General features: G+C 48.9%; 1 protein-coding gene across 1 annotated transcript in view; it reads left to right on the top strand.

The window, feature by feature from the left end:
* LOC139370518 (mycbp associated protein) overlaps positions 1–27,297 on the top strand; it is a 48,787-nt gene extending 21,490 nt beyond the window's left edge. Inside the window, exons 9-18 of the mRNA XM_071110047.1 lie at positions 2,255–2,379; positions 4,509–4,617; positions 9,850–10,036; positions 10,806–10,993; positions 13,960–14,106; positions 16,851–16,967; positions 17,157–17,308; positions 17,665–17,786; positions 19,737–19,906; positions 27,046–27,297. Of these exons, the coding sequence (XP_070966148.1) occupies positions 2,255–2,379; positions 4,509–4,617; positions 9,850–10,036; positions 10,806–10,993; positions 13,960–14,106; positions 16,851–16,967; positions 17,157–17,308; positions 17,665–17,786; positions 19,737–19,906; positions 27,046–27,297 (1,569 nt within the window). The remainder of the gene's footprint in view (positions 1–2,254; positions 2,380–4,508; positions 4,618–9,849; positions 10,037–10,805; positions 10,994–13,959; positions 14,107–16,850; positions 16,968–17,156; positions 17,309–17,664; positions 17,787–19,736; positions 19,907–27,045) is intronic.
* The last annotated feature ends 689 nt before the right edge of the window (positions 27,298–27,986 follow it).

The following is a 27,986-nucleotide window of genomic DNA, read 5'->3' as shown; positions in this document are numbered from 1 at the left end:
CTACATGATGAGATGAACACAGTGGGTAGAAACAGAGACTACATGATGAGATGTAGACAGTGGGTAGAAACAGAGACTACATGATGAGATGAAGACAGTGGGTAGAAACAGAGACTACATGATGAGATGAAGACAGTGGGTAGAAACAGAGACTACATGATGAGATGAAGACAGTGGGTAGAAACAGAGACTACATATTGAGACTGCTGAACACAGTGGATAGAAACATATACTACATATTGAGATGAAGACAGTGGGTAGAAACAGAGACTACATGATGAGATGAAGACAGTGGGTAGAAACAGAGACTACATATTACGATGAAGACAGTGGATAGAAACAGAGACTACATATTGAGATGAACACAGTGGGTAGAAACAGAGACTACATGATGAGATGAAGACAGTGGGTAGAAACAGAGACTACATGATGAGATGAAGACAGTGGGTAGAAACAGAGACTACATATTGAGATGAAGACAGTGGGTAGAAACAGAGACTACATGATGAGACGAAGACAGTGGGTAGAAAACAGAGACTACATGATGAGATGAAGACAGTGGATAGAAACAGAGACTACATGATGAGATGAAGACAGTGGTAGAAACAGAGACTACATATTGAGATGAAGACAGTGGGTAGAAACAGAGACTACATGATGAGATGAAGACAGTGGGTAGAAACAGAGACTACATGATGAGATGAAGACAGTGGGTAGAAACAGAGACTACATGATGAGATGAACACAGTGGGTAGAAACAGATACTGTTATGTTGTTACCTGTCACCTTGATACTCTGTTCCTGTTATGTTGTGTTACCTGTCACCTTGATACCCTGATACTCTGTTCCTGTGATGTTGTTACCTGTCACCTTGATACCCTGATACCCTGTTCCTGTTATGTTGTTACCTGTCACCTTGATACCCTGATACTCTGTTCCTGTGATGTTGTTACCTGTCACCTTGATACCCTGATACTCTGTTCCTGTGATGTTGTTACCTGTCACCTTGATACCCTGATACCCTGTTCCTGTTATGTTGTTACCTGTCACCTTGATACCCTGATACTCTGTTCCTGTTATGTTGTTACCTGTCACCTTGATACCCTGATACTCTGTTCCTGTTATGTTGTTACCTGTCACCTTGATACCCTGATACCCTGTTCCTGTTATGTTGTTACCTGTCACCTTGATACCCTGATACTCTGTTCCTGTGATGTTGTTACCTGTCACCTTGATACCCTGATACTCTGTTCCTGTGATGTTGTTACCTGTCACCTTGATACCCTGATACCCTGTTCCTGTTATGTTGTTACCTGTCACCTTGATACCCTGATACCCTGTTCCTGTTATGGTGTGTTACCTGTCACCTTGATACCCTGATTTTCTGTTCCTGTTATGTTGTTACCTGTCACCTTGATACTCTGTTCCTGTTATGTTGTTACCTGTCACCTTGATACCCTGATACTCTGTTCCTGTGATGTTGTTACCTGTCACCTTGATACCCTGATACTCTGTTCCTGTGATGTTGTTACCTGTCACCTTGATACTCTGTTCCTGTTATGTTGTGTTACCTGTCACCTTGATACTCTGTTCCTGTTATGTTGTTACCTGTCACCTTGATACCCTGATACTCTGTTCCTGTGATGTTGTTACCTGTCACCTTGATACCCTGATACTCTGTTCCTGTTATGTTGTTACCTGTCACCTTGATACCCTGATACTCTGTTCCTGTGATGTTGTTACCTGTCACCTTGATACCCTGATACTCTGTTCCTGTGATGTTGTTACCTGTCACCTTGATACCCTGATTCTCTGTTCCTGTTATGTTGTTACCTGTCACCTTGATACTCTGTTCCTGTTATGTTGTTACCTGTCACCTTGATACCCTGATACTCTGTTCCTGTTATGTTGTTACCTGTCACCTTGATACCCTGATTCTCTGTTCCTGTTATGTTGTTACCTGTCACCTTGATACTCTGATACCCTGTTCCTGTTATGTTGTTACCTGTCACCTTGATACTCTGATACCCTGTTCCTGTTATGTTGTTACCTGTCACCTTGATACTCTGATACTCTGTTCAGCCATATTTCAGTGAACAATTACTGTCTGGTTTGTTCCCTAGTTATAGGATGCATCCCAAATGGACCCTATTCCCTACACAGTGCACTACTATTGGCTAGAGCCACAGGACCCTATTCTCTCTCTCTCCCTCTCCCAGTCTCTCACTATACTGTCTCCTTCCCCCCTCTCTAGGAGATAGATGGCTTGGAGGTGATTGGCTCAGGCCAGCCCTTCACCTCTGTCACTGTGAAGCAGAGCCCCCTATTGGAGGAGGAGGAGAGGGAGGAGCTTAGGGAGGTGGAGCAGAAGGAAAACCAGTAAGAATTACCCCCCCATCCTAATTCACTAACAACCAGTTTATCTAGTGGCTCATTGAATCTGATGATATCCTCATGTTGGTCCATTGTAGCGTTGCCGATAGTGACCGTGTGTATTGAATCTGATGATATCCTCATGTTGGTTCATTGTAGCGTTGCCGATAGTGACTGTGTGTATTGATTCTGATGATATCCTCATGTTGGTCCATTGTAGCGTTGCTGATAGTGACCGTGTGTATTGAATCTGATGATATCCTCATGTTGGTCCATTGTAGCGTTGCCGATAGTGACCGTGTGTATTGATTCTGATGATATCCTCATGTTGGTTCATTGTAGCGTTGCCGATAGTGACCGTGTGTATTGATTCTGATGATATACTCATGTTGGTCCATTGTAGCGTTGCCGATAGTGACCGTGTGTATTGATTCTGATGATATCCTCATGTTGGTCCATTGTAGCGTTGCCGATAGTGACCGTGTGTATTGATTCTGATGATATCCTCATGTTGGTCCATTGTAGTGACCGTGTGTATTGATTCTGATGATATCCTCATGTTGGTTCATTGTAGCGTTGCCGATAGTGACCGTGTGTATTGATTCTGATGATATACTCATGTTGGTCCATTGTAGCGTTGCCGATAGTGACCGTGTGTATTGATTCTGATGATATCCTCATGTTGGTTCATTGTAGCGTTGCCGATAGTGACTGTGTGTATTGATTCTGATGATATACTCATGTTGGTCCATTGTAGCGTTGCCGATAGTGACCGTGTGTATTGAATCTGATGATATACTCATGTTGGTTCCATTGTAGCGTTGCCGATAGTGACCGTGTGTATTGATTCTGATGATATCCTCATGTTGGTTCCATTGTAGCGTTGCCGATAGTGACCGTGTGTATTGAATCTGATGATATCCTCATGTTGGTCCATTGTAGCGTTGCCGATAGTGACCGTGTGTATTGAATCTGATGATATACTCATGTTGGTTCCATTGTAGCGTTGCCGATAGTGACCGTGTGTATTGAATCTGATGATATCCTCATGTTGGTCCATTGTAGCGTTGCCGATAGTGACCGTGTGTATTGATTCTGATGATATCCTCATGCTGGTCCATTGTAGCGTTGCCGATAGTGACCGTGTGTATTGATTCTGATGATATACTCATGTTGGTTCATTGTAGTGACCGTGTGTATTGATTCTGATGATATCCTCATGTTGGTCCATTGTAGCGTTGCCGATAGTGACCGTGTGTATTGATTCTGATGATATCCTCATGTTGGTCCATTGTAGCGTTGCCGATAGTGACTGTGTGTATTGATTCTGATGATATCCTCATGTTGGTCCATTGTAGTGACCGTGTGTATTGATTCTGATGATATCCTCATGTTGGTCCATTGTAGCGTTGCCGATAGTGACCGTGTGTATTGATTCTGATGATATCCTCATGTTGGTCCATTGTAGCGTTGCCGATAGTGACTGTGTGTATTGATTCTGATGATATCCTCATGTTGGTCCATTGTAGCGTTGCCGATAGTGACCGTGTGTATTGATTCTGATGATATCCTCATGTTGGTCCATTGTAGCGTTGCCGATAGTGACCGTGTGTATTGATTCTGATGATATCCTCATGTTGGTCCATTGTAGCGTTGCCGATAGTGACCGTGTGTATCGATTCTGCGGGCGGCAGGTAGCCTAGTGGTTAGAGCGCTGGGCCAGTAACCGAAAGGTTCCTGGATCAAATCCCTGAGCTGACAAGGTAAAAATCGTTCTGCTCCTGAACAAGACAGTTAACCCACTGTTCCTAGGCCGTCATTGTAAATAAGAATTTGTTCTTAACTGACTTGTTGCCCGGTTAAATAAAGGTGAAATAAAAATAAAATAAGTAAAAATAAGTTTTAAAAAGTTTACAAATATATATATTCTCATGTTGGTCCATTGGCCGATAGTGACTGAGTGTACATCCCAAATGGAACCCTATATAGTGCAAAACTTTTGACCAGAGCCTTCTGGTACAGAGGGCACCTTATTCACTATGTAGGGCCCATAGGGGCCTCTGTTCAAGAGTAAGGCACTATAGAAGCAATAGGATGCCATTTGAGACATGACCTGTCCCTCTGTCTGTTCCCAGTGACCCCCTGTCGCAGTTTGATGATGTCATGCTGGACGCGGTGCTGGTGCCTGCCCTGAGGTTCTGTGGGCAGCCCGCCCGCTGGACAGGCAACTCCACCTCTCACAAGGTACACACACACACTGTTAAACCTGTGGAGCCACCACATATAGAGGTACACACACACACTGTTAAACCTGTGGAGCCACCACGTATAGAGGTACACACACACACTGTTAAACCTGTGGAGCCACCACGTATAGAGGTACACACACACACTGTTAAACCTGTGGAGCCACCACATATAGAGGTACACACACACACTGTTAAACCTGTGGAGCCACCACGTATAGAGGTACACACACACACTGTTAAACCTGTGGAGCCACCACGTATAGAGTTACACACACACACACACTGTTAAACCTGTGGAGCCACCACGTATAGAGGTACACACACACACTGTTAAACCTGTGGAGCCACCACGTATAGAGTTACACACACACACTGTTAAACCTGTGGAGCCACCACGTATAGAGGTACACACACACACTGTTAAACCTGTGGAGCCACCACGTATAGAGTTACACACACACACACACTGTTAAACCTGTGGAGCCACCACGTATAGAGTTACACACACACACACACTGTTAAACCTGTGGAGCCACCACGTATAGAGTTACACACACACACACACTGTTAAACCTGTGGAGCCACCACATATAGAGGTACACACACACACTGTTAAACCTGTGGAGCCACCACGTATAGAGGTACACACACACACTGTTAAACCTGTGGAGCCACCACGTATAGAGGTACACACACACACTGTTAAACCTGTGGAGCCACCACATATAGAGGTACACACACACACTGTTAAACCTGTGGAGCCACCACGTATAGAGGTACACACACACACTGTTAAACCTGTGGAGCCACCACGTATAGAGTTACACACACACACTGTTAAACCTGTGGAGCCACCACATATAGAGGTACACACACACACACACACTGTTAAACCTGTGGAGCCACCACATATAGACATATACGTGGTCTGTTGTTTGGTGAGTCGAGGAGAAATCATACACCAAAAAAAAACTGCATATTATCTCTCCCTCCTCCCTCTCAATCTCCTTCTCCATCCTCCTCTAAAACCTCTTCTCTCTCTCTCCCTCCTCCCTCTCAATCTCCTTCTCCATCCTCCTCTAAAACCTCTTCTCTCTCTCTCCCTCCTCCCTCTCAATCTCCTTCTCCATCCTCCTCTAAAACCTCTTCTCTCTCTCTCCCTCCTCCCTCTCAATCTCCTTCTTCATCCTCCTCTAAAACCTCTTCTCTCTCTCTCCCTCCTCCCTCTCAATCTCCTTCTTCATCCTCCTCTAAAACCTCTTCTCTCTCTCTCCCTCCTCCCTCTCAATCTCCTTCTTCATCCTCCTCTAAAACCTCTTCTCTCTCTCTCCCTCCTCCCTCTCAATCTCCTTCTTCATCCTCCTCTAAAACCTCTTCTCTCTCTCTCCCTCCTCCCTCTCAATCTCCTTCTTCATCCTCCTCTAAAACCTCTTCTCTCTCTCTCCCTCCTCCCTCTCAATCTCCTTCTTCATCCTCCTCTAAAACCTCTTCTCTCTCTCTCTCCCTCCTCCCTCTCAATCTCCTTCTTCATCCTCCTCTAAAACCTCTTCTCTCTCTCTCCCTCCTCCCTCTCAATCTCCTTCTTCATCCTCCTCTAAAACCTCTTCTCTCTCTCTCCCTCCTCCCTCTTAATCTCCTTCTTCATCCTCCTCTAAAACCTCTTCTCTCTCTCTCCCTCCTCCCTCTCAATCTCCTTCTTCATCCTCCTCTAAAACCTCTTCTCTCTCTTTCCCTCCTCCCTCTCAATCTCCTTCTTCATCCTCCTCTAAAACCTCTTCTCTCTCTCTCCCTCCTCCCTCTCAATCTCCTTCTTCATCCTCCTCTAAAACCTCTTCTCTCTCTCTCCCTCCTCCCTCTCAATCTCCTTCTTCATCCTCCTCTAAAACCTCTTCTCTCTCTCTCCCTCCTCCCTCTCAATCTCCTTCTTCATCCTCCTCTAAAACCTCTTCTCTCTCTCTCCCTCCTCCCTCTCAATCTCCTTCTTCATCCTCCTCTAAAACCTCTTCTCTCTCTCTCCCTCCTCCCTCTCAATCTCCTTCTTCATCCTCCTCTAAAACCTCTTCTCTCTCTTTCCCTCCTCCCTCTCAATCTCCTTCTTCATCCTCCTCTAAAACCTCTTCTCTCTCTCTCCCTCTTCCCTCTCAATCTCCTTCTTCATCCTCCTCTAAAACCTCTTCTCTCTCTCTCCCTCCTCCCTCCCAATCTCTTTCTTCATCCTCCTCTAAAACCTCCTTTCTCTCTCCCTCCTCCCTCCCAATCTCCTTCTTCATCCTCCTATACAACCTCCTTTCTCTCTCCCTCCTCCCTCCCAATCTCCTTCTTCATCCCCCTCTAAAACCTCCTTTCTCTCTCCCTCCTCCCTCCCAATCTCCTTCATCTTCCTCTAAAACCTCTTCTCTCTCTCTCTCCTCCCTCACAATCTCCTTCTTCATCCTACTCTCAACCCTCCTCTCTCTCTCCCTCCTCATTCCCAATCTCCTTCTTCATCCTCACAACCCTCCTCTCTCTCTCTCTCTCTCCCTCCTCCTTCCCAATATCATTCTCCATCCTCCTCTAAAACCTCTTCTCTCTCTTTCCCTCCTCCCTCACAATCTCGTTCTTCATCCTACTCTCAACCCTCCTCTCTCTCTCCCTCCTCATTCCCAATCTCCTTCTTCATCCTCACAACCCTCCTCTCTCTCTCTCTCTCTCCCTCCTCCTTCCCAATATTCTTCTCCATCTTCCTCTAAAACCTCTTCTCTCTCTCTCCCTCCTCCCTCACAATCTCCTTCTTCATCCTACTCTCAACCCTCCTCTCTCTCTCCCTCCTCCCTCTCAATCTCCTTCTTCATCCTCCTCTAAAACCTCTTCTCTCTCTCTCTCCCTCCTCCCTCTCAATCTCCTTCTTCATCCTCCTCTAAAACCTCTTCTCTCTCTCTCCCTCCTCCCTCTCAATCTCCTTCTTCATCCTCCTCTAAAACCTCTTCTCTCTCTCTCCCTCCTCCCTCTTAATCTCCTTCTTCATCCTCCTCTAAAACCTCTTCTCTCTCTCTCCCTCCTCCCTCTCAATCTCCTTCTTCATCCTCCTCTAAAACCTCTTCTCTCTCTTTCCCTCCTCCCTCTCAATCTCCTTCTTCATCCTCCTCTAAAACCTCTTCTCTCTCTCTCCCTCCTCCCTCTCAATCTCCTTCTTCATCCTCCTCTAAAACCTCTTCTCTCTCTCTCCCTCCTCCCTCTCAATCTCCTTCTTCATCCTCCTCTAAAACCTCTTCTCTCTCTCTCCCTCCTCCCTCTCAATCTCCTTCTTCATCCTCCTCTAAAACCTCTTCTCTCTCTCTCCCTCCTCCCTCTCAATCTCCTTCTTCATCCTCCTCTAAAACCTCTTCTCTCTCTCTCCCTCCTCCCTCTCAATCTCCTTCTTCATCCTCCTCTAAAACCTCTTCTCTCTCTTTCCCTCCTCCCTCTCAATCTCCTTCTTCATCCTCCTCTAAAACCTCTTCTCTCTCTCTCCCTCTTCCCTCTCAATCTCCTTCTTCATCCTCCTCTAAAACCTCTTCTCTCTCTCTCCCTCCTCCCTCCCAATCTCTTTCTTCATCCTCCTCTAAAACCTCCTTTCTCTCTCCCTCCTCCCTCCCAATCTCCTTCTTCATCCTCCTATACAACCTCCTTTCTCTCTCCCTCCTCCCTCCCAATCTCCTTCTTCATCCCCCTCTAAAACCTCCTTTCTCTCTCCCTCCTCCCTCCCAATCTCCTTCATCTTCCTCTAAAACCTCTTCTCTCTCTCTCTCCTCCCTCACAATCTCCTTCTTCATCCTACTCTCAACCCTCCTCTCTCTCTCCCTCCTCATTCCCAATCTCCTTCTTCATCCTCACAACCCTCCTCTCTCTCTCTCTCTCTCCCTCCTCCTTCCCAATATCATTCTCCATCCTCCTCTAAAACCTCTTCTCTCTCTTTCCCTCCTCCCTCACAATCTCGTTCTTCATCCTACTCTCAACCCTCCTCTCTCTCTCCCTCCTCATTCCCAATCTCCTTCTTCATCCTCACAACCCTCCTCTCTCTCTCTCTCTCTCCCTCCTCCTTCCCAATATTCTTCTCCATCTTCCTCTAAAACCTCTTCTCTCTCTCTCCCTCCTCCCTCACAATCTCCTTCTTCATCCTACTCTCAACCCTCCTCTCTCTCTCCCTCCTCATTCCCAATCTCCTTCTTCATCCTCACAACCCTCCTCTCTCTCTCTCTCTCTCCCTCCTCCTTCCCAATCTCCTTCTCAATCCTCTAAATCTCTTCTCTTTCTATCTCTCCTCCTTCCCACTCTCCTTCTCCATCCTCCTCTAAAACCTCTTCTCTCTCTCTCCCTCCTCCTTCCCAATCTCCTTCTCCATCCTCCTCTAAAACCTCTTCTCTCTCTCTCCCTCCTCCTTCCCAATCTCTTTCTTCATCCTCCTCTAAAACCTCTTCTCTCTCTCTCCCTCCCCCTTCCTAATCTCCTTCTCCATCCTCCTCTAAAACCTCTTCTCTCTCTCTCCTCCTCATTCCCAATCTCTTTCTTCATCCTCCTCTCAACCCTCCTCTCTCTCTCCCCCTCCTTATCTCCTTCTTCATCCTCCTCTAAAACCTCTTCTCTCTCTCCCTCCTCCTTCCCAATCTCCTTCTTCATCCTCCTCTCAACCCTCCTCTCTCTCTCTCTTTCCCTCCTCCTTCCCAATCCCCTTCTTCATCCTCCTCTAAAACCTCTTCTCTCTCTCTCTCCCTCCTCCTTCCCAATCTCCTTCTTCATCCTCCTCTCTCTCTCTCTCTCCTGCCTCCTTCCCAATCTCCTTCTTCATCCTCCTCTAAAACCTCTTCTCTCTCTCTCCCTCCTCCTTCCCAATCTCCTTCTTCATCCTCCCCTCTCTCTCTCCCGCCTCCTTCCCAATCTCCTTCTCCATCCTCCTCTAAAACCTCTTTTCCCTCTCTCCTTCCTCCTTCCCAATCTCCTTCTTCATCCTGCTTTCAACCCTCCTCTCTCTCTCTCTCTACCTCCTCCTTCCCAATCTCCTTCTTCATCCTCCTCTCAACCCCTATCTCCCTCTCTCTCTATCTCCCTGTCCCCCTCTCTCCCTCTCTCTCTCTCCCTGTCTCCCTGTCCCCCTATCTCCCTCTCCCCCTCTCTCCCTCCCCCTGTCTCCCCCCTATCTCCCTCTCCCCCTCTCTCTCTCCCCCTGTCCCCCTCTCTCCCTCTCCCCCTCTCTCCCTCTCTCTCCTCCCAGGGGGAGGTGGGTATCAGCGCCAGGGTAACGTTTGAGGCCCTGTCAGGAGAGAGAGCCAGTTCAGACATGGAGGTGCAGAACGAGGGCAGTACAGCAGTCTACTACAGCTGGCAGCGCCTGGCTGTACCACACAGCTTCCCTGACGCCAGGACACACACACAGCACTTCTACTTCAACACCTCCACAGGTACACACACACACAGCACTTCTACTTCAACACCTCCACAGGTACACACACGCACAGCACTTCTACTTCAACACCTCCACAGGTACACACACACACAGCACTTCTACTTCAACACCTCCACAGGTACACACACACACACACACACACACACAGCACTTCTACTTCAACACCTCCACAGGTACACACACACACACTGCACATGTACACGCAGACACACCATGCACACCATGTAAACACTCTGTGTTTTTGTTCACACAGCTGGCAGCATTTACGTCAATGCATGTCATAATTACAACCTGCTTTGTCCTCCTTTGTCCTCCCCATCTCTCTCTCTCCCCTTCCCCCTCCCCATTTCTATCTCTCCCCTTCCCCCCTCCCCTCCCCATCTCTCTCTCTCTCTCTCTCTCTCTCTCTCTCTCTCTCTCTCTCTCTCTCTCCCCTTCTCCCCTCCCCCATCTCTCTCTCCTTCTCCCCTCCCCCATCTCTCTCTCCTTCTCCCCTCCCCATCTCTCTCTGTCTCTCTCCTTCTCCCCTCCCCATCTCTCGCTCTCTCTCTCCTTCTCCCCTCCCCGTCTCTCTCTCTCTCTCTCCTTCTCCCCTCCCCATCTCTCTCTGTCTCTCTCCTTCTCCCCTCCCCATCTCTCTCTGTCTCTCTCCTTCTCCCCTCCCCATCTCTCGCTCTCTCTCTCCTTCTCCCCTCCCCATCTCTCTCTCTCTCTCTCCTTCTCCCCTCTCCATCTCTCTCTGTCTCTCTCTATCTCTGTACCAGGTGTGATTCTACCAGGTGACAGCAAGCGTGTAGAGTTTATATTTAAGTCGGAGGTCCCAGGCATCAGGACAGAGGTGTGGCGTCTCAACACACACCCTGTCCTGCTGGGCGGAGCCTCCATCCAGGTGACACTGAGGGGCGTGGCTCTTTACCAGGACAAGACCGCTGACCAGAGACACGCCCTGGAGGTCTGTGTAGGGGGGGAGAGGGTGGGAGTAGGGGGAGGGAGGGTGTGTGTGAGGAGGGAAGGAGTGAGGGTGTGAGAAGGGAGGGTGGCTGGGAGGAGGGAGGGTGTGAGGAGGGAGGGAGGGTGTGATGAGGGAGGGAGTGGGTGAGGAGGGAGGGAGGGAGGGTGTGAGGAGGGAGGGAGGATGTGAGGAGGGAGGGAGGGTGTGAGGAGGGAGGGAGGGAGTGGGGAGGGAGAGAGAGTGTGAGGAGGGTAGGAGGGATGGTGTGAGGAGGGAGGGAGGATGTGAAGAGCGAGGGAGGATGTGAGGAGGGGGGGAGGGTGTGAGGGAGGGAGGATGTGAGGAGGGAGGGAGGGTGTGTGGGAGGGAGGATGTGAGGAGGGAGGATGTGAGGTGGGAGTGTGTGAGGAGGGAGGGAAGATGTGAGGAGTGAGGGAGTGTGTGGGGAGGGAGGGAGTGTGTGGGGAGGGAGGGAGAGTGTGAGGAGGGTAGGAGGGATGGTGTGAGGAGGGAGGGAGGATGTGAGGAGGGAGGGAGGAGGGAGGGAGAGTGCAAGGAGTGTAGAAGGGATGGTGTGAGGAGGGAGGGAGGATGTGAGGAAGGAGGATGTGAGGAGGGAGGGAAGATGTGAGGAGGGAGGGAGTGTGTGGGGAGGGAGGGAGTGTGTGGGGAGGGAGGGAGGATGTGAGGAGGGAGGGAGGGTGTGAGGAGGGAGGGAGGGTGTGAGGAGGGAGGGAGGATGTGAGGAGGGAGGGAGGATGTGAGGAGGGAGGGTGTGGGGAGAGAGGGAGGGAGGATGTGAGGAAGGAGGGAGTGAGTGTGGAGGGAGGGAGAGTGTGAGGAGGGAGAGTGTGTGGGGAGGGAGGGTGTGAGAAGGGAGGGAGGGAGGATGTGAGGAGGGAGGATGTGAGGAGGGAGGGTGTGGGGAGGGAGGATGTGAGGAGGGAGGGTGTGGGGAGGGAGGGAGGATGTGAGGAGGGAGGGAGGGTAGGAGGAGGGAGGGAGGGTGTGAGGAGGGAGGGAGTGTGTGGGGAGGGAGGGAGGGAGGGAGTGGGGGGGGGGAGGGTGGGTGGGAGGAGGGAGGGAGGGTGTGAGGAGGGAGGGAGTGTGTGGGGAAGGAGGGAGGATGTGAGGAGGGAGGGTGTGGGGAGGGAGGGAGGGTGTGGGCAGGGTGTGGGGAGGGTGTGAGGAGGGAGGGAGGGTGTGAGGAGGGAGGGAGTGTGTGGGGAGGGAGGGAGTGTGTGGGGAGGGAGGGAGGATGTGAGGAGGGAGGGAGGGTGTGAGGAGGGAGGGAGGGTGTGAGGAGGGAGGGAGGATGTGAGGAGGGAGGGAGGATGTGAGGAGGGAGGGTGTGGGGAGAGAGGGAGGGAGGATGTGAGGAAGGAGGGAGTGAGTGTGGAGGGAGGGAGAGTGTGAGGAGGGAGAGTGTGTGGGGAGGGAGGGTGTGAGAAGGGAGGGAGGGAGGATGTGAGGAGGGAGGATGTGAGGAGGGAGGGTGTGGGGAGGGAGGATGTGAGGAGGGAGGGTGTGGGGAGGGAGGGAGGATGTGAGGAGGGAGGGAGGGTAGGAGGAGGGAGGGAGGGTGTGAGGAGGGAGGGAGTGTGTGGGGAGGGAGGGAGGGAGTGGGGGGGAGGGAGGGTGGGTGGGAGGAGGGAGGGAGGGTGTGAGGAGGGAGGGAGTGTGTGGGGAAGGAGGGAGGATGTGAGGAGGGAGGGTGTGGGGAGGGAGGGAGGGTGTGGGCAGGGTGTGGGGAGGGTGTGAGGAGGGAGGGAGGGTGTGAGGAGGGAGGGTGTGGGGAGGGAGGGTGGGTGGGAGGAAGGAGGGAGGATGTGAGGAGGGAGGGAGGGTGTGAGGAAGGAGGGAGGATGTGAGGAGGGAGGGTGTGGGGAGGGAGGGAGGGTGTGGGGAGGGTGTGGGGAGGGTGTGAGGAGGGAGGGTGTGGGGAGGGAGGGTGTGGGGAGGGAGGGAGGATGTGAGGAGGGAGGGTGTGGGGAGGGAGGGTGTGGGGAGGGAGGGAGGGTGTGGGGAGGGAGGATGTGAGGAGGGAGGGTGTGGGGAGGGAGGGTGTGGGGAGGGAGGGAGGGTGTGGGGAGGGAGGTGTGTGAGGAGGGAGGGTGTGGGGAGGGAGGGTGTGGGGAGGGAGGGAGGATGTGAGGAGGGAGGGTGTGGGGAGGGAGGGTGTGGGGAGGGAGGGAGGGTGTGGGGAGGGAGGATGTGAGGAGGGAGGGTGTGGGGAGGGAGGATGTGAGGAGGGAGGGTGTGGGGAGGGAGGGTGTGGGGAGGGAGGGAGGATGTGAGGAGGGAGGGTGTGGGGAGGGAGGGTGTGGGGAGGGAGGGAGGGTGTGGGGAGGGAGGATGTGAGGAGGGAGGGTGTGGGGAGGGAGGATGTGAGGAGGGAGGGTGTGGGGAGGGAGGGAGGGTGTGGGGAGGGAGGGTGTGGGGAGGGAGGGTGTGAGGAGGGAGGGTGTGGGGAGGGAGGATGTGGGGAGGGAGGGTGTGGGGAGGGAGGGTGTGGGGAGGGAGGGAGGATGTGAGGAGGGAGGGTGTGGGGAGGGAGGGAGGGTGTGGGGAGGGAGGGTGTGGGGAGGGAGGGAGGGTGTGGGGAGGGAGGGTGTGGGGAGGGAGGGTGTGAGGATGGAGGGAGGGTGTGGGGAGGGAGGGAGGGTGTGGGGAGAGAGAGAGGGAGGGTGTGGGGAGGGAGGTGTGTGAGGAGGGAGGTGTGTGAGGAGGGAGGGTGTGGGGAGGGAGGGTGTGTTTGTAACTTCACAGTTGTATTAAGCATAATTGTGTTTGTTTGTGTATTCATGTGTTTATGTGTAATGTTGTGTATGTGTGTCTCTGTGCGTGTGTGTCTCTGTGTGTGTGTGTGTGTGTGTGTGTGTGTGTGTGTGTGTGTGTGTGTGTGTGTGTGTGTGTGTGTGTGTGTGTGTGTGTGTGTGTGTGTGTGTATGTGTGTGTGTGTGTAGAGGGAGCTGCAGCAGAGAGAGGCTGCGTCAGTGTGTCGGTCGTTGGTGTGTGCCGTGTTACGAGGCGTCCTCACCCCAGAGAGACCCGGCTCCCCTGCGGAGCTCTACACCACCGAGGAAGAACACTTCCACAACAGGAACCCAAAGGTACACTACACCTTGAAGGTAGACTCAGAGAGATGCACCAAGTAGACACACTATCCGCTCAATTTCCACCACAACTAAGAGGCATCGCCTCTCTGCTGTCGTGGTTCCCGTGGCTACCACGTCGTCGGAGCGAGAAGCGCACCTCTGTGAGAGAAAAGTCTTGCATTGAGCTCATCTTAATATCTGCGATGCTGCTCGTTGCAATCTGGCTGAGTCTACCTTTAACAAAGACGGGGGGGGGCAAAGAATGCCCCCCAAAATCAATAGACTGTCACGACCACAGACTCCTAAGCACAGAGACACTAAAACAGCTCTGAATGTCCATTCTCTCAGTTCCACACAGCCAGCATCATCACTCTGAACGTCCATTCTGACGTGTAGTATTTTCAAATTACGTTTTGTATACGCTTTTGATATTAACGTGAGATTTCTCACAAAAAAAAAAACAGGAATATCTCTGTGAAATGTCAAAGGAGCACTAAGCTTTTTGTTTTCAGACTTAGCTTTTTATTTTCAGGCTTAGCTTTTTGTTTTCAGACTTAGCCTTTTGTTTTCAGACTTAGCTTTTTGTTTTCAGACTTAGCTTTTTATTTTCAGGCTTAGCTTTTTGTTTTCAGACTTAGCCTTTTTGTTTTCAGGCTTAGCTTTTTATTTTCAGACTTAGCTTTTTGTTTTCAGACTTAGCTTTTTATTTTCAGGCTTAGCTTTTTGTTTTCAGACTTAGCCTTTTGTTTTCAGACTTAGCTTTTTGTTTTCAGACTTAGCTTTTTATTTTCAGGCTTAGCTTTTTGTTTTCAGACTTAGCCTTTTGTTTTCAGACTTAGCTTTTTGTTTTCAGACTTAGCCTTTTGTTTTCAGACTTAGCCTTTTTGTTTTCAGACTTAGCTTTTTGTTTTCAGACTTAGCCTTTTTGTTTTCAGACTTAGCTTTTTGTTTTCAGACTTAGCTTTTTGTTTTCAGACTTAGCCTTTTGTTTTCAGACTTAGCTTTTTGTTTTCAGACTTAGCTTTTTGTTTTCAGACTTAGCTTTTTGTTTTCAGACTTAGCTCTTTGTTTTCAGACTTAGCTTTTTGTTTTCAGACTTAGCCTTTTGTTTTCAGACTTAGCCTTTTGTTTTCAGACTTAGCCTTTTGTTTTCAGACTTAGCCTTTTTGTTTTCAGACTTAGCTTTTTGTTTTCAGACTTAGCTTTTTGTTTTCAGACTTAGCCTTTTGTTTTCAGACTTAGCCTTTTGTTTTCAGACTTAGCCTTTTTGTTTTCAGACTTAGCTTTTTGTTTTCAGACTTAGCCTTTTGTTTTCAGACTTAGCCTTTTTGTTTTCAGACTTAGCTTTTTGTTTTCAGACTTAGCCTTTTGTTTTCAGACTTAGCCTTTTGTTTTCAGACTTAGCTTTTTGTTTTCAGACTTAGCTTTTTGTTTTCAGACTTAGCTTTTTGTTTTCAGACTTAGCCTTTTTGTTTTCAGACTTAGCTTTTTGTTTTCAGACTTAGCTTTTTGTTTTCAGACTTAGCTTTTTGTTTTCAGACTTAGCCTTTTGTTTTCAGACTTAGCCTTTTTGTTTTCAGACTTAGCTTTTTGTTTTCAGACTTAGCCTTTTGTTTTCAGACTTAGCCTTTTTGTTTTCAGACTTAGCTTTTTGTTTTCAGACTTAGCTTTTTGTTTTCAGACTTAGCCTTTTGTTTTCAGACTTAGCCTTTTGTTTTCAGACTTAGCCTTTTTGTTTTCAGACTTAGCTTTTTGTTTTCAGACTTAGCCTTTTGTTTTCAGACTTAGCCTTTTTGTTTTCAGACATAGCTTTTTGTTTTCAGACTTAGCCTTTTGTTTTCAGACTTAGCCTTTTGTTTTCAGACTTAGCTTTTTGTTTTCAGACTTAGCCTTTTGTTTTCAGACTTAGCTTTTTGCGACCCGCAGAAACGACCACCACAACATGTCAAATCCTCTAAAGTCACTAGGAGAAATCGGCACCGCTACGTCAACAGAGCTCAGTGCTCATTATAGGATGTATTAAGTTACAACAGCCAGCTTCTTAGATATAACGATGTGTTAGAGAAAGACACCACTGAACGATTCAGGACATGAAGAATCATATTTGTCTTGGTAAATTATTATTTTTTTCTGTAAGGAAGTGAAATTTCAATAACAACGGGTGTTTTCACACCCTCTCTAGGCAGAGTGGGTGGACATGCTGTATATAGGGGATAGGTGTTTTCACACCCTCTCTAGGCAGAGTGGCTGGACATGCTGTATATAGGGGATAGGTGTTTTCACACCCTCTCTAGGCAGAGTGGCTGGACATGCTGTATATAGGGGATAGGTGTTTTCACACCCTCTCTAGGCAGAGTGGGTGGACATGCTGTATATAGGGGATAGGTGTTTTCACACACTCTCTAGGCAGAGTGGGTGGACACGCTGTATATAGGGGATAGGATGACATTTCAGCCACGGTCATTATCAACATTATCAGCCATTACTATAATTATGTGTCATCGTGGCTCTTGTCTTTGAACATGAATGGATTCTCTCTCGATATGTAAAAACAGACAGACAGACAGACAGAAGGACAAAGACTCAGTGATTACTATGATGACGATGAGTTAGGTTCATTCATGGTTCTAGCTGATTTCTGAATAACACCTTCCTCTTTCTGTTGGGTTGTTTAGTGACACACACACACACACACACACACACACGACTGGCCCATACTGTGTTTGTAACAGTATACTGTTGGTCTATCTCGGTCCTAGCTGCAGTACCGTTATGAGACAGTGGAGGCGCTGAAGAGCCTGTGGCAGCAGGTGACCGCAGAAACAGGAGAAGACAGAGAAACAGCCTGGGACCTCTCTGTGTCTACACTACGACAGGTACACACACACACACACACACACCTCACGTGCACAGCAGAGATGCATCAGGTCCCATTCACAGAGTCTCGACCGGGGATGGAACCCCTAACCTTCCGATCTCCGGAGGGACACTAACAACAAGGCCCCTGAGTAGTGGATCTAAAACCTAACCCTCCTCTCCTCTCTCCTCTCTGTTCCCCTCTCCAGGCGGTGCTGGCTCTGCCCCAGGGGGACGGGGAGCAGGATGGACCCCAGGAGAGGCTCACCAGAGAGGGGGCTCTGAGCCTCTATAACACCCTCCTCCTGGAGCTCACCCAGCCACTCACACAACACACGCCACTACCACTCAACACTATAGGGTGAGGAGAAGGGAGGGAAGGAAGGGGAGGGAGGGAGGGAGGGAGGGAGGGAGGGAGGGAGGGAGGGAGGGAGGGAAGAGGAGGGAGGGAGGGAGCGAGGGAGGGAGGGAGCACCGGTGTGGAGAAAAGAGAAGAGGGAATGTTGATGGGGAAACTAAAGAATGAAAGGATACCACAGAAATTTATCAATTAATGCAGTTGATTATTTAAAAAAGTGTGTGTGTGTGTGTGTGTGTGTGTGTGTGTGTGTGTGTGTGTGTGTGTGTGTGTGTGTGTGTGTGTGTGTGTGTGTGTGTGTGTGTGTGTGTGTGTGTGTGTGTGTGTGTGTGTGTGTGAGTGAGTGTTAACCCCTGCAGGTTGCAGTTGTGGAGAGAGCTGTTGGACGGTCTGGTCAGTGCAGCTCTGTGGCTCAGACATCTACTGGGTCTCCCTGAGACAGACACATGGGGGGAACACACACAGGACCACCACCACAGCTGTGAGTCTAACACACAGGACCACCACCACAGCTGTGAGTCTAACACACACAGGACCACCACCACAGCTGTGAGTCTAACACACACAGGACCACCACCACAGCTGTGAGTCTAACACACACAGGACCACCACCACAGCTGTGAGTCTAACACACAGGACCACCACCACAGCTGTGAGTCTAACACACAGGACCACCACCACAGCTGTGAGTCTAACACACACAGGACCACCACCACAGCTGTGAGTCTAATACACACAGGACCACCACCACAGCTGAGTCTAACACACACAGGACCACCAACCCACTATAAGCCTGTCTACCACTACAACCCACTAGCAGCCTGTCTACCACTACAACCCACTATCAGCCTGTCTACCACTACAACCCACTATCAGCCTGTCTACCACTACAACCCACTATCAGCCTGTCTACCACTACAACCCACTATCAGCCTGTCTACCACTATAACCCACTATCAGCCTGTCTACCACTACAACCCACTATCAGCCTGTCTACCACTACAACCCACTATCAGCCTGTCTACCACTACAACCCACTATCAGCCTGTCTACCACTACAACCCACTATCAGCCTGTCTACCACTACAACCCACTATCAGCCTGTCTACCACTACAACCCACTATCAGCCTGTCTACCACTACAACCCAGTATCAGCCTGTCTACCACTACAACCCACTATCAGCCTGTCTACCACTATAACCCACTATCAGCCTGTCTACCACTACAACCCACTATCAGCCTGTCTACCACTACAACCCACTATCAGTCTGTCTACCACTATAACCCACTATCAGTCTGTCTACCACTACAACCCACTATCAGCCTGTCTACCACTACAACCCACTATCAGCCTGTCTACCACTACAACCCACTATCAGCCTGTCTACCACTACAACCCACTATCAGCCTGTCTACCACTATAACCCACTATCAGCCTGTCTACCACTACAACCCACTATCAGCCTGTCTACCACTACAACCCACTATCAGCCTGTCTACCACTATAACCCACTATCAGCCTGTCTACCACTACAACCCACTATCAGCCTGTCTACCACTACAACCCACTATCAGCCTGTCTACCACTACAACCCACTATCAGCCTGTCTACCACTACAACCCACTATCAGCCTGTCTACCACTATAACCCACTATCATCCTGTCTACCACTACAACCCACTATCAGCCTGTCTACCACTATAACCCACTATCAGCCTGTCTACCACTACAACCCACTATCAGCCTGTCTACCACTATAACCCACTATCAGGCTGTCTACCACTACAACCCACTATCAGCCTGTCTACCACTACAACCCACTATCAGCCTGTCTACCACTATAACCCACTATCAGCCTGTCTACCACTACAACCCACTATCAGGCTGTCTACCACTACAACCCACTATCAGCCTGTCTACCACTACAACCCACTATCAGCCTGTCTACCACTACAACCCACTATCAGCCTGTCTACCACTACAACCCACTATCAGCCTGTCTACCACTACAACCCAGTATCAGCCTGTCTACCACTACAACCCACTATCAGCCTGTCTACCACTACAACCCAGTATCATCCTGTCTATCACTACAACCCACTATCAGCCTGTCTACCACTACAACCCACTATCAGCCTGTCTACCACTACAACCCACTATCAGCCTGTCTACCACTATAACCCACTATCAGCCTGTCTACCACTACAACCCACTATCAGGCTGTCTACCACTACAACCCACTATCAGCCTGTCTACCACTACAACCCACTATCAGCCTGTCTACCACTACAACCCACTATCAGCCTGTCTACCACTACAACCCACTATCAGCCTGTCTACCACTGCAACCCAGTATCAGCCTGTCTACCACTACAACCCACTATCAGCCTGTCTACCACTACAACCCAGTATCAGCCCATTCCTCTCCAGGGGGAAAGATGAAGAAAGAGGAGAAGTTTGAGAAGAAGGCAGGAGCACCCCTGAAGGAGGAGAAGAAGGCAGGAGCACCCCTGAAGGAGGAGAAGAAGGGAGGGAGCGTCAAAGAGAAGGAGGAGAAGAAGGGAGCAGCCAAGCCTGCTGTGAAGGAGAAACCAGTGGAGGTGAGGAACTCACCTAATCTAAAAAATAAATCCCCAAATCATCCCTAACCTCCTGCCCCCTAACCTCCTGCCCCCTAACCTCCTCCCTCCTAGCCTCCTGCCCCCTTCCCTCCTAACCTCTTACCCCCTAACCTCCTACCCCCTAGTCACTTTGTGTATCAAGCTCTATTCCCAACCAGAGACACAATGTATATCTGAAAGGATCATATAGGTGTTAGTAATATAGTGTAACTCCTAGTCTATCAGAGAGTGGGTGGAGCTATTACCAGATGATTTATACCTATCCAATCAGAGAGTGGGGTGGAGCTATTACCAGATGATTAATATTCTATCCAATCAGAGAGTGGGGTGGAGCTATTACCAGATGATTTATACCTATCCAATCAGAGAGTGGGGTGGAGCTATTACCAGATGATTAATATTCTATCCAATCAGAGAGTGGGGTGGAGCTATTACCAGATGATTTATACCTATCCAATCAGAGAGTAGGGTGTAGCTATTACCAGATGGTTTATACTTATCCAATCAGAGAGTGGGGTGGAGCTATTACCAGATGATTTATACCTATCCAATCAGAGAGTGGGGTGATTTATACCTATCCAATCAGAGAGTGGGGTGAAGGGATTTATACCTATCCAATTCCTTCGGACCTCTAGTGTCTAGATCAGGGCTCTCCAACCCTGTTCCTGGAGAGAAACCCTCCTGTATGTTTTATCTCCAACCCTGTTCCTGGAGAGATACCCTCCTGTAGGTTTTATCTAAAACCCTGTTCCTGGAGAGATACCCTCCTAGGTTTTCACCTCCTGTAGGTTTTCAGGGATGATTTTAAGTTAAAACCTACAGGAGGTTTTCTCTCCAGAAACAGGGTTGATACCAACACCAGATGGCAGCAAACACCTGTCTGTCTGTATGTTTGTCTGCCTGACTGCCTGTATGTCTGCCTATCTGTATGTCTGTATGTCTGTCTGTCTTTCTGCCTTCCTGTCTGTCTGCTTGTCTGTCTGCCTGTCTCTCTCATCTTTCTCCTCACTCTCTCTCCCTCCTCTCTTTCTCTTCCTCCTTCTCTCTCCCTCCTCTCTTTCTCTTCCTCCTCTCTCCCTCCTCTCTTTCTCTTTCTCCTTCTCTCTCCCTCCTCTCTTTCTCTCCCTCCTTCCCTCTCACTCCTCTCTCTCCATCTCTCTGATGAATAGTTGAGTCATAGGTTAGCAACAGTTTATTTGTCACCAGGTGCCATGGTAACCGAACACTGTGTGAAAATGTGCATCTGCTCTCAAACTGTGTGTCCAGGTTGTGAATTATGACACCTGTACCGGCCACACACACTACACGCATGTAGGCGGCGTGCACACACACACACACACACACACACACACACACAGCTAGAGGCATGTCCATCTGTACACCAACAACTATAAACAGCACATACGGCAGAAATATCACAATCACAAAGACACTCTCTCTCTTTCTGTCTTTATCTCTCTCTCTCTCTCTCTCTCTCTCTATCTCTCTCTCTCTTTCTGTCTGTCTTTATCTCTCTCTCTATCTCTCTCTCTTTCTGTCTGTCTTTATCTCTCTCTCTCTATCTATCTATCTCTCTTTCTGTCTGTCTTTATCTCTCTCTCTCTCTTTCTGTTGGTCTTTCTTTATCTCTCTCTCTCCCCACTTGGGTTCATTCTCTCTAACTCTCTCTTTCTCTCTCTCTCTCTTTGTCTTTCTCTCTAACTCTCTTTCTCTCTCGCTCTATAACTGGCCGCTCTGAGCAATCGGGGGAGAAGGGCCTTGGTCAGGCAGGTGACCAACAGCCAATGGTCACTCTGACAGAGCTCCAGAGTTCCTCTGTGGAGATGGGAGAACCTTCCAGAAGGACATTCATCTCTGCAGCACTCCACCGATCAGGCCTTTATGGTAGAGTGGTGTCGTGACTTGACTTTAAATAATCTGATGACTGTTATTTATTTAATTGTTACCCGATTTAAATTAATCATGTAACAATTAACTCATTAGGAATTTGGGGCACCATGGAAGAAGTTGTTTAACGAGTTACCATCTCCCGAATTAAACTCTAGAAGATATAAATGATATATCGATAACCGTCACTTATTAATAATTACCTCATATCAGTCTCATTCTGATCGGTCGCAACCTTCTTGGATCTGCAAGAACCCCAGCCTAAGCTCATTATTCAATACTACTGTCACAGGCCGGCTCATAGCCTGTGGCTAAAATGAGGGGACGCGAACAACAGGTATAGGCCAATTAAAAACATGTTCTTTATTGTAAACAAAACCATTAACTTTAAAGTAAGAAGAAGGTATGAGGTGTGGAAGTATCATAATGTGAGGTGTATGTAAAGTGTAATAATAATAATGTAAAGTGCAGGGATGTGTGAATCTGTGTGTGTGAATGACTACAAAAGTACAAAACTACAAAAGAACAATCGAAACAGGTTCATACCTGGAGGAGCAGAGAGAGAGAGAGAGATTAGTGAAGCAGCAGTTTAAATACCTTGAGCCCAGGTGACTCCAATCACTAACGACCCTCCTCTGCCTGCAGGAGGAACCGCCCCCTGCACTGCAGAGGAGGAGCCGTGACACTACACAAATGGATTTAATTATTTATTTACTAGTTAACTAAATAATAACACAGAACAACATACACACTTACATGAGACAGAGGTCCCTAGTGGACTGACAAGATATGACGGCTTGTTACAACATAATGTTAGATGGAGAGAGGGACAGAGAGACAGAGAGGAAAAGATATGACGGCTTGTTACAACATAATGTTAGATGGAGAGAGGGACAGAGAGACAGAGTGGAAAAGATATGACGGCTTGTTACAACATAATGTTAGATGGAGAGAGGGACAGAGAGACAGAGAGGAAAAGGACACTTATCGTGGACACGTTCTAGGACTCATTTCACATGAATCATATACTTTGCACACGAACCACCGGCCGTTTGGAACAAGAAAAGAATGAATGCATTTACGTGTTGAATGCCTTCGTTCGTGGTCTATCTCGGTCAGGACCAAGCCCTCTCAGAAAGTAGTTTCAGTGGGCTCTCCCGGGGGTGTAATGCTCTGATTGTCCACCAGAGGTTACAATGCCCTCTCAGAAAGTAGTTTCAGTGGGCTCTCCCGGGGTGTAATGCTCTGATTGTCCACCAGAGGTTACAATGCCCTCTCAGAAAGTAGTTTCAGTGGGCTCTCCCGGGGTGTAATGCTCTGATTGTCCACCAGAGGTTACAATGCCCTCTCAGAAAGTAGTTTCGGTGGGCTCTCCCGGGGGTGTAATGCTCTGATTGTCCACCAGAGGTTACAATGCCCTCTCAGAAAGTAGTTTCAGTGGGCTCTCCCGGGGGTGTAATGCTCTGATTGTCCACCAGAGGTTACAATGCCCTCTCAGAAAGTAGTTTCGGTGGGCTCTCCCGGGGGTGTAATGCTCTGATTGTCCACCAGAGGTTACAATGCCCTCTCAGAAAGTAGTTTCGGTGGGCTCTCCCGGGGGTGTAATGCTCTGATTGTCCACCAGAGGTTACAATGCCCTCTCAGAAAGTAGTTTCGGTGGGCTCTCCCGGGGGTGTAATGCTCTGATTGTCCACCAGAGGTTACAATGCCCTCTCAGAAAGTAGTTTCGGTGGGCTCTCCCGGGGGTGTAATGCTCTGATTGTCCACCAGAGGTTACAATGCCCTCTCAGAAAGTAGTTTCAGTGGGCTCTCCCGGGGGTGTAATGCTCTGATTGTCCACCAGAGGTTACAATGCCCTCTCAGAAAGTAGTTTCGGTGGGCTCTCCCGGGGGTGTAATGCTCTGATTGTCCACCAGAGGTTACAATGCCCTCTCAGAAAGTAGTTTCGGTGGGCTCTCCCGGGGGTGTAATGCTCTGATTGTCCACCAGAGGTTACAATGCCCTCTCAGAAAGTAGTTTCGGTGGGCTCTCCCGGGGGTGTAATGCTCTGATTGTCCACCAGAGGTTACAATGCCCTCTCAGAAAGTAGTTTCGGTGGGCTCTCCCGGGGTGTAAGGTTCTGATTGTCCACCAGAGGTTACAATGCCCTCTCAGAAAGTAGTTTCAGTGGGCTCTCCCGGGGGTGTAAGGCTCTGATTGTCCACCAGAGGTTACAATGCCCTCTCAGAAAGTAGTTTCGGTGGGCTCTCCCGGGGGTGTAATGCTCTGATTGTCCACCAGAGGTTACAATGCCCTCTCAGAAAGTAGTTTCGGTGGGCTCTCCCGGGGGTGTAATGCTCTGATTGTCCACCAGAGGTTACAATGCCCTCTCAGAAAGTAGTTTCGGTGGGCTCTCCCGGGGGTGTAATGCTCTGATTGTCCACCAGAGGTTACAATGCCCTCTCAGAAAGTAGTTTCGGTGGGCTCTCCCGGGGGTGTAAGGTTCTGATTGTCCACCAGAGGTTACAATGCCCTCTCAGAAAGTAGTTTCGGTGGGCTCTCCCGGGGGTGTAAGGCTCTGATTGTCCACCAGAGGTTACAATGCCCTCTCAGAAAGTAGTTTCGGTGGGCTCTCCCGGGGGTGTAATGCTCTGATTGTCCACCAGAGGTTACAATGCCCTCTCAGAAAGTAGTTTCGGTGGGCTCTCCCGGGGGTGTAATGCTCTGATTGTCCACCAGAGGTTACAATGCCCTCTCAGAAAGTAGTTTCGGTGGGCTCTCCCGGGGGTGTAAGGTTCTGATTGTCCACCAGAGGTTACAATGCCCTCTCAGAAAGTAGTTTCGGTGGGCTCTCCCGGGGGTGTAAGGCTCTGATTGTCCACCAGAGGTTACAATGCCCTCTCAGAAAGTAGTTTCGGTGGGCTCTCCCGGGGGTGTAATGCTCTGATTGTCCACCAGAGGTTACAATGCCCTCTCAGAAAGTAGTTTCGGTGGGCTCTCCCGGGGGTGTAATGCTCTGATTGTCCACCAGAGGTTACAATGCCCTCTCAGAAAGTAGTTTCGGTGGGCTCTCCTGGGGTTGTAATGTTCTGATTGTCCACCAGAGGTTACAATGCCCTCTCAGAAAGTAGTTTCGGTGGGCTCTCCCGGGGGTGTAATGCTCTGATTGTCCACCAGAGGTTACAATGCCCTCTCAGAAAGTAGTTTCGGTGGGCTCTCCCGGGGGTGTAAGGTTCTGATTGTCCACCAGAGGTTACAATGTCCTCTTTATTAGTAGTTTCGGTGGGCTCTCCCGGGGGTGTAATGCTCTGATTGTCCACCAGAGGTTAGTAGTTTCGGTGGGCTCTCCCGGGGGTGTAATGCTCTGATTGTCCACCAGAGGTTATAATGTCCTCTTTATTAGTAGTCTGTGGCTTCAATGATTCACCAGTAATTGTCTGAGGTGAACTTATCCTCTTTTCCTCGGGTAGATAGTCAAAGTTCCAAAGTCACTTTACACGCGCAGCTGCAGACTGCCAGGGTCCTGGTCCGGTGAGTTAATTTTCTTCACCTCTTGTTGAGAGTTTCAAAGTTTTTAACCATTTCAACGTGTGGTTCACGGTGTCGCGTATTTTGGTCTGGTATGTTAATTCTTAGCGAGTCATTTTAAGCACTCTGGTCGGAAAGGGTGGTTCCATCACACTGATACGCTCTTCTGACCTCATTCGGGCCGTGGCTATTTAATGTGCAGAGGACATGAAAAAACATTATTTAATTAGAAAAACAAAATCACATTCCTATCTTAACAACACTATTTTCATCGTTCTTCATATTGTATTCACAATGTATTGGATAGAAACTTGACAGCCAAAAGAGGGTTCATTCCTAAGTTACAGTATTTGGTTCACAGAGTTTTTAATAACATCACAAAATGAAAAGCACTATGACATGATTATTATTCTTTAGATCCCCACTGACCATTCTTAACATTCATATCTTAGAAATATTGTTCCAATATTCACTTTCTTTCGGACGTTACAGTTTTGGCGGGAAAAGTATTCTGTAGACGAAAGGGACATTTCTTAGCCAATACTGAAGAGAAAGAGGGAGATTCCCCTCCTACCTAATTTACAGAGAGTTAATGTGTCAAAACCGGGTGATGAGAGGGGTCTGGTCAACGTCAGCCATTTGCCAAGCTGATCTGAGGCCTTGGATCCTCAGCCAGGAGAGTCATGATAGTGGCCAAGCGATAGACACCCCTCAGTGAAAGGCACATGACAGCCCACTTGGAGTTTGCCAAAAGACACCTAAAGACTCTCAGACCATGAGAAACAAGATTGTCTGGTCTGATGAAACCAAGATTGAACTCTTTGGCCTGAATGCCAAGCATCACGTCTGGAGGAAACATGGCACAATCCCCACGGTGGAGCATGGTGGTGGCAGCATCATGCTGTGGGGATGTTTTTCAGCGGCAGGGACTGGGAGACTAGTCAGGATTGAGGGAAAGATTAACAGAGCAAAATACAGAGATTCTTGATGAAAACCTGCTCCAGAACGCTCAGGACTTCAGACTGCTGCAAAGGTTCACCTTCCAACAGGACAACAACCCTAAGCACACAGCCAAGATAACGTAGGAGTGGCTTTGGGATAAGTCTCTGAATGTCATTGAGTGGCCCAGCCAGAGCCCAGACTTGAACCTGATAAAACATATCTGGAGAGATCTGAAAACAGCTGTGCAGCGACGCTCCCCATCCAACCTGACAGAGCTTGAGAGGATCTGCAGAGAAGAATCTGGGAGAAACTCCCCAAATACAGGTGTGCCAAGCTTGTAGCGTCATACCCAAGAAGACTCAAGTCTGTAATCGCTGCCAAAGGTGCTTAAACAAAGTACTGATTTTAAAGGGTCTGAATTCTTATGCAAATGTGAAATTTCAGTTTTTTATTTGTAATACATTTGCAAAAATGTGTCATTATGGAGTATTGTGTGTAGATCGATTAGGGGGGAAATAATATTCAATCAATTTTAGAATAAGGCTGTAACGTAACAAAATGTGGAAGGAGTCAAGGGCTCTGAAGACTTCCCGAATGCACCGTAAGTGGAATGGTATCAAATAGATCAAACACATGGTTTCCATGGTTTCCTGGTGTTTGATGACATTCCATTTGCCTCCGTTCCGGCCGTTATTAAGAACCTTCCTCCCCTCAGCAGCCTCCTGTGCTCTCTTCCAGGAGCGTCCTTCCTCCCCTCAGCAGCCTCCTGTGCTCTCTTCCAGGAGCGTCCGGGCAGTAAGAAGAAGGGTCGTGAGGAGGTGGCGGTAGGGGACAAGCGTCCTGGAGGTAAGCCTGGTAAAGAACCAGGCAGAGAGCCCTCCTCCACCACAACCAGCCCTGAGAGTGACTACCAGGACCACCACACTGACTCTACTGTAGAGCCTGAACTACAGGACAAATACAGGAGACAGCTGCACCAACAGGCTAGTACACTATACTATACTACCAGGACCACCACACTGACTCTACTGTAGAGCCTGCTATACTATACTATACTACCAGGACCTCTAAACAGTCTCTACTGTAGATCTGCTATACTATACTATACTACCAGGACCACCACACTGACTCTACTGTAGAGCCTGCTATACTATACTATACTACCAGGACCTCTAAACAGTCTCTACTGTAGATCTACTACCAGGACCACCACACTGACTCTACTGTAGAGCCTGCTGTACTATACTATACTACACTACCAGGACCTCTAAACAGTCTCTACTGTAGATCTGTACTATAGACACTACCAGGACCTCTAAACAGTCTCTACTGTAGATCTGTACTATAGACACTACCAGGACCTCTAAACGGTCTCTACTGTAGATCTGTACTATAGACACTACCAGGACCTCTAAACAGTCTCTACTGTAGATCTGTACTACCAGTGTAATATTAGTGCTTTTGTAATAACCATAATCCTTTATCTGACATCGCTTACTAACACTGCTGTTATCTCCCCCCCCTCTCTCTGTTATCTCCCCCCCTCTCTCTCTGTCTGTCTCTCTCTCTGTTATCTCCCCTCCCCTCTCTGTCTGTCTCTCTCTCTCTCTGTCTGTCGCTCTCTCTCTGTTATCTCCCCCCTCTCTGTTATCTCCCCCCCTCTCTCTGTTATCTCCCCCCTCTCTCTGTTATCCCCCCCCCTCTCTCTCTGTCTCTCTCTCTC

The sequence above is a fragment of the Oncorhynchus clarkii genome, chromosome 17 (genome assembly GCF_045791955.1).
Source record: "Oncorhynchus clarkii lewisi isolate Uvic-CL-2024 chromosome 17, UVic_Ocla_1.0, whole genome shotgun sequence".
In the NCBI taxonomy this organism is placed as follows: Eukaryota; Metazoa; Chordata; class Actinopteri; order Salmoniformes; family Salmonidae; genus Oncorhynchus; species Oncorhynchus clarkii.
The sequence above is the reverse complement of the archived record's forward strand: the minus strand, read 5'-3'. Positions and strand labels throughout refer to the sequence as shown.